The sequence below is a fragment of the Xiphias gladius genome, chromosome 17, assembly GCF_016859285.1.
Source record: "Xiphias gladius isolate SHS-SW01 ecotype Sanya breed wild chromosome 17, ASM1685928v1, whole genome shotgun sequence".
NCBI classification, from domain to species: Eukaryota; Metazoa; Chordata; class Actinopteri; order Istiophoriformes; family Xiphiidae; genus Xiphias; species Xiphias gladius.
The window spans coordinates 12,119,496-12,132,809 of NC_053416.1; the positions used below are offsets into that span (position 1 = coordinate 12,119,496).

General features: G+C 40.9%; 1 protein-coding gene across 2 annotated transcripts in view; it reads right to left on the reverse strand.

Annotated features, from left to right (window-relative positions):
• dpysl3 (dihydropyrimidinase like 3) overlaps nt 1-13,314 on the reverse strand; it is a 35,690-nt gene that overhangs the window by 21,293 nt on the left and 1,083 nt on the right. For both annotated transcript variants that reach the window (XM_040150593.1, XM_040150592.1), the window contains exon 2: nt 1,259-1,347. In XM_040150593.1, coding sequence (XP_040006527.1) covers nt 1,259-1,347 — 89 coding nt within the window. The remainder of the gene's footprint in view (nt 1-1,258; nt 1,348-13,314) is intronic.

Genomic DNA, 13,314 nt, shown 5'->3' on the forward strand with positions numbered 1-13,314 from the left:
GATGTATTTTCAAGTAATTTAGCATTAAACATTTATTTTGGTCATATCATTTACAGCAATTTTTAGTACTGGTCCAGCTCAGCATTTTCTCAATGGAAGGAAACCTTTAAAATACATTTACTGAACAACAAAAACAGTTCCTGACTTTAAAATGACCCCAAAACAACTTCAGCCAAGCTTGAAGCGGCACATTGTCACCATGTCAACACATCAACATTTTACCCCTGTTAAAAAAAAAACCAAAAAAAAAAAAAACCCTGTTGTTCAGACTTAATAGAGGAGACAGGCCAGACAGACAGGCAGGCAGGCAGAAGCCAGTGTCTCTGTGAGTTTGCCAGGAGCCCAATGGTCCAGCAGGCATCTGGGTGTTTATTATGCAACACCAGGCTTTCTGTGGGTACCTCTCTCTCTGAGCTGCCTGACTGAGGGGCAGTGGGGACAAAGGGCCTATAACTGGAAAATCAAATGGGAACAGGACAGGGGGAAAGAGAGCGAGGGAGAGGACAGACTGCTTCAGGGACATACGGAGAGAGGAACTCACCCAAATTAACCCGGCCCCATCTGGTGGGGCAGAGACAGACTAGAGTGGCTGTTAGCAACATAACTAACTGCAGGTGACCAACAGAAAGAATTTCCATTTTTTTTGTTCATTTCAACAAGCAGGACACTTGTGCGCAAAGTAGTTTCCTTATCTTCGTTGTGGAGGAAGACTTCACTGTTTTGTTTAGGTGGGGTGCAGTTTTCTTTATCCTGTCACCTCCCGTTTTAAAAAATTCTAATCATAATTAAACACGTTAATACATTAATTATTCATCACTTTTAAGATTCGTCAACCCAAGTGTTATCCTCCTATTTTTTTTCTCCTTGCCCCAATTGATGTCATTCTTGCAACTGTCCCAAATCTCTGCAATAGCGATTGCAAGTAAAGTCAAAACGGACAGAAATCTGACGACAAGGAGCCGGAATGTCCATTTATACAAACTCACCTGGCCAACCCACTTTATGGAAAGATCAAGATGTCTTACTTAACATTTTGGACAGTTAAAGAAGATTTGCATTTCTCCAAAAGATAATTTAATTTCTGCAACTAATATCTGTACTCTCATAAGAACGATGCAGTTAAATAGGAGAGGGAACATGTGAGATACAAATAAACTTGACTGAAAGTCAATAAATGGGTGGTGAGCCTGAGCTGAGGAATGAAAGCAAACCGGAATAGATGGGAGTAGAGCGGGAATGAGGGCAGTGTGGCACTTACTTAATGAGGCCATCCTCCATGTAGATATCAGCATGGAAAGACTGGTCATCGTTCACAATCCTCCCGCCTTTGATCAGAAGCCTGTCGCTCTGCAGAGAGAATGATGGAAGGAAGGGAGGGACAAGAAGAGGGGATGAGAGACATGTTAAAATTCAAGGCAAATCTTCTTCCAACAAAGACCCAGTTTTGCCTTGCAATACCTCACTGGAGGAAGATCTACCAGATCATTTTATGTTGTATAGTTGGAGTTGCACAATGCTTCACCATTTCTCTGTAGTTACATTATATCCTCTGTTTTCCAGTCAGAGGAGATAAACAATGTTTCATTCATTCATGGCTGGGAGAAGACCGGGCATGTTTGTCACTCTTGTCCCTGGTAAACAACACCACACACAGTTTAGCTATGGGCCACACTGTGGGCGCGCCCGCCCAGCTCTCCCTGTGGTCTTGTGCAATAAAGTGGTTTGAATCCCCCTGCAAGCAACCCACATTTGCATCAGTGTTTTCTTAAAATCCCTGTTAAGTGAGCCCATCAAATAATTAAGAGCTGGCAGAGCCTATCTAACAATGTTCCACAATGGAAAATGTGCAGTAATTTTTTTTGGTCAAACCAATGCAGTGACTTTGTAGCGTCTTAAACATACACATTCATAGAAAACCATCTCTCTGTTAACTTTGCTGGTTTAGCCTTCCTCGGATGAATTTGCATGTGTTTCTCATATTTGTGTCACCATTTTGACTTCCTGATAGGTGTTGCATATTTAATAGTTAACCCATTTTAAATTTGAAATGTTATGAATTTCATTATAGTTCACATCTAATGGTGCTCTGTTCGTGTGGCCTTAAACTAGAATTCAGTCATAAAATGTGTTAAACAAAGTGATGCTTGTGATAATCCTCATTGTGACCATCATCATGGTAGCTGCCTTCAAGCTTGCAAGCATTTACTGGTAAAAATACTGACTGGGTAAGTGTGGAAGTGTCCGTCTGATCACATGTATGCTTTACAAAATTAGCAACTACTTTTGAGGACTTTGCCCAGAAACAGCAGCCTTGGTGGCCATATCTCCCGTAGTAAGAAAATTCTTACAGCCATTGAAAACAAAAAACGGTCAAATTATGATAAATTATGAATATTAAATCTAAGTCCAGCTGAAGGTATTCATAGAAAGACGGAGCAGGTTTCACTGTAACTTATATTACCCTGCATTAAAATGACCTGGACCAGTCTTAGTGAAAAAATTTACAGTTTGATGCAGGAGGCAGAGCTGAAGCTGCTTTTAAGGACTAAATGTGGATTAACTTCTTAACTATGTTTATCCAGATTATGTTATGCAACAACACTGCACTAGCTCTGGATGTAATTTTCTCAGTAAAATCCTTTTATCTAACAGAACAAATGCATTTGCCAATATTGACTATTGATCACTTCATGAGGCAGGATATTTTTATTCTGCATGAGAAAATAACAGTCCTTATTGCTGAGTGTGATTTCCCTTTGGTGCGCAAAAATGAAACTACAAAGTACCGTCGCGTCTGAGGTAACCTTCAACCTTACATCTCGTCATGTAGTCTGATCTGGGCGTTGCCATGACGCCACGCAGTCAGACATCAAGTCTGCTGCACCACGGTATAACTCTCTGTTGTCATGGTGATGGGTTGACTGCAGGGGAGAGAGACTACAGAAGAGGGGAGGCTGGGCACCTGGTTTCGCTGACTTATTGGAGGGCTGGTTGTGTGTAAAACTGGCTGTTGTATATGGCGGAGGGCTACATGGAAAGAGGGGAGTTGTTGGTCCGGTAGATGGGCACCTGTGCATTTGGCCGGTTGGGTGATCTCTGGGCAAACTGTGTAAGCTGGCGGTTAATCAACTGGCCACATGAGGACAGGCTGAAACAATAAGTCAGTGGAGTAAAGTGTCCAGAGCTGAAACAATCAGTCGATTGATCAACTAGTCGAAAATGATTCTGCAGTTATTTTGATCATTTTGCTGATTCCTCAAAGGAGAAGACTAGTTGTTTTTTTTTCGTCTTACAGGATACTAGATTGACTTTATTTGGGTGTTGGGATCTGTTTTTCAGCCAAAACAAGCTAATACTTGCAGTCCTAGCAATATGATATTCATGCAGGTTTTCAGCGCAGCCATTACAACACTACTCACTATTACACTGCTGATACCTTCATGACAATGCTGTTTGCTGCTGCAGCTCCTTCCACCACCCCAAACGCTTTCTTATGTGCTAAGCTTTGGCACTGCCGATTAAACAAAAATTTACTGAGATGTTCACGTATGTATTGATTAAGGGGGATTAGTTCTCCCAGTAGGATCCTTGTTGCTGCTCTGAGCTTTTTGAGAGCTCCCTCAAAGAGTTGAGTCTTTTTTCCCCAACCATTTCTCACTGTACAGCCATTTTCTACAAATGATCAGTTCCCTGAAGTAAATGTATCTGACTGCAATTAATCAATTTTATTCAACAATTCTAATAACCAATTAATAATTCAAGTCATTTATCAAGCAAAAATGCTCAAATGGGTAGATGCAATTCTGTTTCCTGTTGTTTTTTGAAATTACTTAGCTTGTGTGACTGTTGTATTGTTTTATTTCCTGCTTTTGTGTTTTTCCCACAGTTTTTCCTCTGTCACTTGTGTCTTATTAGTTAATAAGTCTTCAGTGTGTTTACAGCCTCGTCTTTCCCCCTTTCAGTTGCTTTACTTTATGTTGCTTTACTGTGTCCTTCATGTCCTGGTTCTTAGTGCTTTGCCTGTTTTTTGGACTGCTCGTGCATCTTTCGGATTTGTTTGCTTGTTTGGACTGCCTCCGCTGGTTCTTTTACCCTTGCCTTCCTCACCTTTCTGTAAGCCTTTGTTCCTCTTTGTTTATAATAAATCCTAGAACTGCATGAGCTTGGCCTCGGTGTCTGCGTTTGGGTCCTATTCCCGGTTCTGCTTGCACCATCACTGACAAACAGTTATTTTCATTAGCAATTTAATCTGCTGATTATTTTCTCAATTAGTCGGTTATTCGATTTGTCCATAGAACATCAGAAAATTTATGAAAAACGCCTGTTATAATTTCTTGCAAGGTACATAGTTAATGAGCAACATAGCTGCTAATTAACTTTCTGTCGTTCAACTAATCAGTTAATTGACTAACCATCTAATATTAAATGAAAGCCCATTGAATACATTGTGAAAACAATCACTAGTTCCAAGAACAGTGTCTATCTTCTAAGTGGTAAAGATACGGTTCCTCCAAAGCAAAAAAAATAACATGCTTTGAAACAAACGTCTCTCTTAAGAGAAACAAACTTCCCTATTTTCCCATCGGCACATGTGTGAAGTGATTTACACTCCTGGCTGTGAACCCAGTCTTTCATCACAGTAATGAAATGCAGTCACTCCTTCGCAGAACAGGAAAGAGCATATTACAGTTTTGTGTGTAGCTCAAATGATACAAGCTCCATATCTGCCGAGCTCATAAACAGCCGCAATGCGTGTCTTCTTGCATCTTTGTGTTTGTGTGTATGCGATGGTGATGGAGGGGAGTGAAACAGAGTCCAGAGCCCTCCCAAGCAACCACACCCTGGAGCAACACATTACAATGCACAGTCATCAGTGGCTGGAACTTAGCACCACCATAGATCCTACTGTAAAGCACACTGCCCAAAAACTGTCGCTCTTTGGCTTTAGCTTTAGTTCCTTCCAAAGAAGAGCACTACTCAGCGGCTTTAAGGTCGTGCAATAATCTTGAACTTGAATAGGGAGTGCATGCGCATAACTTCATTTCACCTCCTTCATAGAACTCATGTAATATCATTTTAAGTCTGATGTGGGGATAAAAAAACCCACTTTAGATATAATCAAAGTCAGCATCTTAAAATCCATAAACTACCAAGACTGACAATACTTAATTTAACAATTTTGATAACTGACTGTTTCAGTCATTTAATGAGCAAATAAAGGAAAAATGATTAAAAAATTTGTTGCTAACAATTTCTATAATGTGGGGATTTTTGGTTTGCCTCTGTTTTGTATCACTGTGAACTGAAGACCTTTCGGTTTTGGACAGTTGGTCGGAGAAAACCATCAATTTAAGACTGAAGCTTTTTTTCTATTTTCTGATTTTATAGACGCAAACCATTCATTGATTAATGAAAAAAGAAACAGCTAATGAAAATAACTGCCAGTTTTAGCCTTTATATAGTAATAATGGATGACAACTCAGTGGTACAGACCTGCCCTCATCAACTGCGACGGACGAGTAAACAGTTTTTATCTGATTTATTATACTGCAGCGAGGGGTGTGCCTTCATGCATGGGTGCCTAAGTGCTCCAGCAGTCTATCTCCCTCACACACACACACACACACACACACACACACACGCTCATATTCCCCTTTGTGGGTTACTTCCCCTTCTCCCCACTGGCCTATGACAGCATGCAAGATACCACAGTCATTTGACAATCAATAGCTTTCCATTTCCATTACAACCCAGCAACTGTCAGTTTGCGTATTTCACTATTCCTCAGATAGTGCATCTGCCAGGGAAATACATAATGCACTTAATGTAACCGTGGAATGCATTTGATATTAGTCTCCAGTTTCTCCCAATCGGTGGAAAACTAGATGTTGAAATGCTCAACGTCAAAAGCTTAAATCATTATGCGAAAAATATAACAGAGTAGACCTTTTGAGTGGCAACAAGCATGTCCAAACTTATAACTTATAACTAAATGGTAGTACTGTTTGGCAGTATTGGTGACCAAACTGTCAAGCCTTTTTAAAGACACATAATCTGAAAAAGAAGTTTTTCATTAGCACTTCCTAATCACACTTCATAAATCTAAATGCAGACAGCATTATTGAGGGTTGTCCTAAATTTTTTAACAGTAAACCTCAAACTGTCACATTCACCAGCACTAAGGTTATTCGACCACAAACAGCAATAGGTTACACTTAATATTTCATGGTGAATATAGCAAGTGACAGCTTGCTGTTTCCCAGTGTCGCCACAGTTATGTAGTCAATGTGTGCCCCGGGACTGATTATCCTGGAGTCTGTCATTTTTTCCAAATATGATTTCTCAGCAATTCTTCGTTATTTAGGCTATTTACATGAGGAAAAAGAGGGATATGGCACGCTGCAAATTTTTATTTTACTGTAAATCGGGCAATCATGGATAGGTTCTAATCACCCTAGCCGATCATGCCACCAGGAAGTTCTTCCATCAGCTTAGTTCATTCACTTTTTACAATTTTCTTCCCGAAGGAGCAAAACTCAAACTCTTAACAGTGACATTGCCGGAGTTAAAATGTCTGTGCTATCATGTGGTTATGGGAATAAACCTAACTATTTGTTACAACATTAACGAGACAGCACTATCCACGTAATGAAAAGAAGCCGCAGTCATAATGCTGTTTGAATTTTTGTTGCAGCTCTGGCTTTGGCGAAGACGATTTAATGGCATTCGGTGGCTGCAGTGGTGTTCATTAAACAGAGTCCTGAGTCTGAGATGGGACTGTAAGACTACAACTGTTTCAAGATGGTGGATGGTGTACAACATCATAGAATACATATTAGCAATGTGCAACTCATGAAGGACTTTGATCCAATTAAGTCTTGAAGAGAAACAAGAGTAAACACGGCATAATAAATCCTTATTGAGCTGTTACTCGAATACATTCTCATCTCATAACTTCACTGATCATATGCTCTGACCACAGATATTGAAGACTTGCTTTCTCTACTAACGTTGATTTCTGTTAATTCATGCCCACACTTCCCCCTGAAGCCTTGTCGGAAAATGATTTCAACTGCTTCATATTCCCTACCTTGTTTTAAAGCTTCAGTATTTTCACTTGTTTACTGTCCCGCTACGATAAAATCAAAGAAAGGGACAAATACCGGCCAAATATGTTAGATGCCACAGGTCAGAATTTAATGAAGCTTCTAGCTAATGCAACTGGTTGAATTTTTGCACAATGCATCTCTGTTCTTGTATTTTGAAGTGATCTATCTTGTGAAAAGAATGTTATTCAGTTGCAGATTGCAATTAACTGAATACCCCTCCTTTTCCAAGTATGTAGGAAGAGCTACGGTTGCCCTCTCTAGAGCCAGTGTTTGGTCTGTACGTTTTGGGCTACTGTAAAAACATGGTGGTGCAAGATGGCCGGCACATTGAAAGATGACCCGCTCCCTATGTAGATATGAAGGGCTCATTCTAAGCTAATGAAAACACAATGATTCTTATTTTCAGGCGATTATACGCCAATGAAAACATAATTATGAATATTATATTCCATTTCTGCCAATAAATACCCCTAAATCCTACTCACTGGTACTTTAAGTATTTCTGTAATTTGTTTTGTTCTGGGTTCATATTCTGCTAATTTCATGTCAAAAATATGGCACAATATGTTCCAGTACTTGAATTGCCCATGTTTGCATCATCTCAACTCCACATATATCCAACCATGTTTTCTCAGAGACTGAGAGGTTTCTTTTGTCATGTTTTTTTTAACCTAAAATACATTAAATTTATATCTAGGCCACAGGAATTCATATTAGCTTAAAATAGTGTACCAATTTGTAGTACTGGTCAAGTGCATTTGACCCTGGAATAGAACATTTACACAAGGCATCAGTGATGTTGATCCTGATTTGCTCTGACCCTCCAAGGTCACTAACCATGTCCTCACTTGTCAGTCAAGTCACTGTTACACCACCCAGTATTTGGAAGGGAAAAACATCTCACTGGATGAGCTATACACAGTTATTGGTAACAATGAACCGTGTAGGTGTGTTCAGACTGAAAGAGCAAATCATTTGACAGTTGAGCTGTGTGGTCCGTGTTTAATCGCCATAAACAGCCAATATGCCGTCTATGCAGATCATGCATAATGCAAAGGAAGACAGGGGGAAAAAAAACCCTTATTCTGACTTTGAAGTATCCACACATTAGTTATTCCAAGGTAGTTAGTCCTAGTACTATCCTCAGTCACACCAGATAAATTGGCTTCTTTTGATGTGTTACTTATTTGTGGCAGTTTGTTACCAGGTTAAACCAGATACAAACCAGCAGTGGATAGCTCATATAAAATGAGCTGAATGGATTGTACTAGTGTCAATGTTGGATTTTATTTTTCATGTAAATATAACTGCCAGCAGTGGTGCATTTGTTGCCGTTCTGCAAACAGTTTTTTGGCATGTCCATATTTCTTCAAGGTACTGACTCGGAATTACAAGTCTGAGGCAGACATTAATGGCTTAAACAACACGACGTGAATGCGGCATTAGCTGTGACTAGCTAGCTACACACGATCAACCGTGTGGAAGAGTGCTGTTGAGTGTTGAGTGCTCCCACAACTCACCAGGAACTCCGGTTCTTTCTGTTATCGTCTCTCTCCTTTTGCTTCTAGTCTCTGTACTTTTATGAAGTCATACTTAAAGCCCTGGGATAAGTCCTAACTTTTCACTCAAGCTGAAACCTTCTCAACTTGCATGAACGTATGTTCGCCTCTGTTCGCGCCACCCTGGCAGAACTTGCGCCTAAACTCGCTCACTCCCGCCTCTCCGTTGACCTTGCGTATAGTGTTTAAAATTCACCTCACATCCCGTCTGAAGACACTCTCCCTTGGTGTTAATGGAACATGTTACTACCCTGTTAAAATAAAACATAGCTAGGAGGAGCTCACTAAGATTAGTGCACTAGGCTTAGCTGTACCTTTCTTAAAAACAAAACATGCTGTGCAGTACAAATAGAGGCACCAAAACAACACAACTTACAAAGCTGCAGAGCCAAATAAATCTAGGCTATATAAAATATCTAATTTAAAAAAAAAAGGTAAAATGATGTTTAAACAAAGATCCAATAAAGCAAGTCACAAAGCCTTTGATCTAAACCCTGGACCCTGAACTACGTGGAATCAAATACATGTTAGTAGAGATTTCCATGGCTTCAACAATCACAAATGTTCCTTACTCATCTTCACTTCCATATGAGTACTTGCGTATGTGACTGTGACCTCCTCTCAACACTTTGGCACTGGGTAAAAAGCTGAGGATTTGGTGGTTTTTCTACTGTAAGTCACTGAGCACAGGATTTCTTCAGCTGTCGGAGTCGCCAAATTAAGACAGCTGGAGGAGGATTAGCAAACATCATGCAAACATTACAACAGAACAACAAATCCTTATGAAAGGTTTATCCCAATATGCTGAAATCAAACAAATGTATACTAATGCCTGCCAATAATCTAATGGATAAAATGAATATTCGAAATCTGGATGGTTTGGCAAACTGTTTGATTCAAGCCGCTTTACTCCTCTGCTGCCTTTTAAGGTTTGAAGTCATTCGAAAAAGTAATTATGTCCTTTTTTACCTTCCTAACCATCCCCCTTCTAGTACTGACAAGCTCATCTATGAAACAAAGCAGAGTAAAGTTCGGGTGGAAAAAAATATCTTGTCATTCAACTCTTAAAAAAAAACAACAAAAAAAAAAAACACAAAGCACCAAATATAAAGCACGTCTCGCTGCACAGGAAACTGTCGTTTTCTGTTACACAAGCCAGCAATAATCAAAAATAGACGGCAGGATGTTGTTCTTGTACTACTACACCGATATCCACTGACAACTTTTTTCCACTTCCACCAGACTGGGGGGGGAGAAGCACTCATAAAACGGGATGCAAATTAATAATAACCACTCCTCAGTGCTTAGTAAGTGGGAACGGCCCTGGCAAACTCCACGGCTACAAAGAAGGCCAAAGGGTCTGAGAGGACACGCGAGGAGACCTCCATTAGCTGTGACAGACACTGCTGTGTGGGTGGAGAGAACAGCAGGAAGGCAGGCAGGGACCAATGAAAGAGGGAAGTCATCCTGAGTGTTCACCAGTGCCTCTGCTTCAGCCCTGTTGCCTAGCGAGCAAAAATATTTACTCTTTAGCCAAAACTGCACAGGATTTTTTTTTTTTTTTCTTCACATTCTGGAAAAGAGAAAACAATGAGACTTATCAATCCAAATTAACTGCAGAGGCTCCTGTCAGCCGAAATCTCAGAGAAATCTTGCTCGACTGGAATGTTGATCTTGTGATAGGCTGGAGTAGTGTAACCATGTAACCGTGACGATGGAAGAAAAAAATCCTCCGTCTGGAGCTGATTGGGCCAGACAGGTTGAATTATAAACTCTTTAAGTTAAAAACCCTCGGTTTGTGTGTGTGTGACCGAATCTAAGTGTGTGTCAAATCACATCACCACACGACAAACCCATGAGGGGATGTATTTTCCTGCCATCACAACTGTATATTGGTTGTCATGGTGAGTCGCATGGCAACATCTGGGAGGCCAGGGGTTATTTTGTTTGCACTCAAGCCCACTTTGCTGCAGCCTGCATGGCACAGTCCGGTGTGGCGGGGCCCCGTTTTTTGGTGCGTCAACAGGGGGAAAAGGGTTTCGTTTCCCAGCCAAAGCCACCGTCTGCCAGCCCTGTCTCATGCCCACAGATGTTCATTCCAGCTGGAGGGGATTACTGATGACATGCACCAGCCTGGAACAACACTGGGGCTGCTGTGAAAGGGTATGAGGGAAGGGAAGAACCACACCTAGAAATCTGACAGAGCCACTCTGGCGGAGAGTAGACGTAAGGAAACAGCTGGAATAGAACGAACAGTCATGAATATACAGAGAGAAACTCTGGGAGGGGAATAGGGTTAAAAACGGGTATAGTATTTATGGTCCTTCTGTGTAAGTATCTACTTTGCATTTATATTCTGAACGGACTTTGGGGTGCTGAACACTGTTCATTTTACTCAAAGTAAATTAGTAAGAGAGATACTACAGCTTCTGTCTTCTATGATGGAGCAGGCAGCAAGCTTTTCAGAACCACCTTTTGAACCCCTCAAGCAGTGAGCATTTGATACTCAGAAGATAGACTTTCATACGTTCTAACTGGGATCACCGTATCTCTCATGCCAGTGCCACCAACATTACGAAGTAGTGATTAGAGTGATTACAGTGTGTCTGTAGAATGTAGAGTTTCTAATACGTTAAAGGATAAGGCTGATAATATTCTATGTTTTTTTTTATTATCATCAAATCCCATAACAAGACTAAAACCAACAGTGTTAATAGTCCATCTCTCAAACCTTTCAGACATCCCCAGATTGTCTTGTTTTGTCTTTGGTTCCTACTGAAGATGTAAATATTTAAAAATGTGTAACAAATATATACTATTATTTTTATACTTCAATTCTTAAATAAGGCTACTGTAGTTTTAGCAATTGTTATTCAAACAGGAGTAAAGGAGTGTAGTGGCTTGGCTGACTAATATTTTTTTTGATGGTTTTTGGATAACAGGGGAAGTTTATAGCATAGAAGAATAATCTATAACAGATTCTGGTTACAAAGACGACACTTATTAGAAGAAGGATCAAATTATTGATGGTCTTGGTCTTTATATGAGATACGTTGAAGATAAGCACAAAACTACAATATCACCAGACTTGTCCTTTAAGTTATACCATTACATCAGTCCCCATTTTCGATGCTATTTATGGCCAATATTTTTTTCAGCAATAGCCACTCAATCTACTCTTTATAGTAGTTCTCATTGTTACTGGGGAAGTGTGCCTATCTCAAGGAATTCACGGGAAACAATTGCCAGGTGGTGCAGGTGTAATTCAACCATGAAGACAGTTGTATTGTGTCTGATGACACCGTCGACTGTCTTCTTCATTAAAACAACATAACCGGATGAATTCTGTCAGCCCACCATGTCATGTTTCTGAGTAGTTTGTGTATTTGCTTCCCCCAGTGGTTGATACAAGTATCGTACTGAACAGAAATCTTCTCTCCTGTATGAAAGCCCGCTTGTCATTACCACCAGTCACCACAGCGGTCGCAACATCAACCAGGGCCGAAATCTTAAGAATTAGGGCTTTAATCTACTGGAAAAAAGACTGAAGTACCATGAGATGGTGAGAACAAATACTGAACACAGTGGTAAAGAAGTGTGAAAACTTGTGCTTCACTGAAGTGGTGTGACTCCACCATATCGCTGCTCTTGGTTAAGTTAAAACGTTGGTTACAACTGGATGAGGCTCGTCTTTGAGAATTACGACAGTCTCCCAACTGAAAAATTTAACTTCGGTACCCAGATGTCATTTCTCTTGAGGCCATCAAACTGCACACAACTTGCTCATGGTATGAATCTTTCTGATCCGTGATTTTTCGCCTCAATAAGAGAGTCTAATGTTCTCTATCGCGGCATTTCCTTCGGAGTTTATTTGTGTTTCGACATCATTATCACGCCTTTTACAGGTTTTACGCCCCAAATATCTAGGATAAATGAAGGAAGAAGAAACACCCAATCTCTCTGTGGGGGGTTGGTAAAATTAAAAATTCCATCCCTATAATGACTTGGAGAATTCTGGCCCACCTTAGTATATAATAGAGACATGCCCTACTTTAAGAGTAATGGCATCAAGAGACTGCTCAAAATAGGGATATAGAATGCAGGACCTATACCGGCAAAGCTACCCCAGTCTTCCCCCAAATCCCCCCTCTGGTGTAATATCAGCTGAGGAGACGGGACAAAGGCTGTGTCTCCCACAGCTGGGCAACACACCCCTGACTGCAGCCTGAGCTGCAACAATGAAAACTGGAAGGCAGGCATTTTGGACTCAAACACACACACACACACACACAGACACAGAGAGAAGGAGAGGGAGTGGGAGAGGTTTCTCTGCAGTTGTACCACACGCCAGCGCCCAGCTGGCTGGCCGAGCAACACCAGCGATCAACACCAATGGCTGTGCAGCACCAGCACAACCTCCACCCTAGATGCTCTGACAGGAGTCTGAATCTTTCTCTCTCTGGTGATGCAGGAATACAAGCGCCCCCATCACAAGGCCGGCTTATCACAGCTCATCACAAATGGGCGTTGATTTCCCCCACCTCTCACTGTCCTCCTCTCCCTCTCACTCCCCTCTGCACCAGCCTGCAACATGAACAGAAGCCAATGTCTGTAGTCTGCCGGGGACAGATTTTTATTCTTAATGT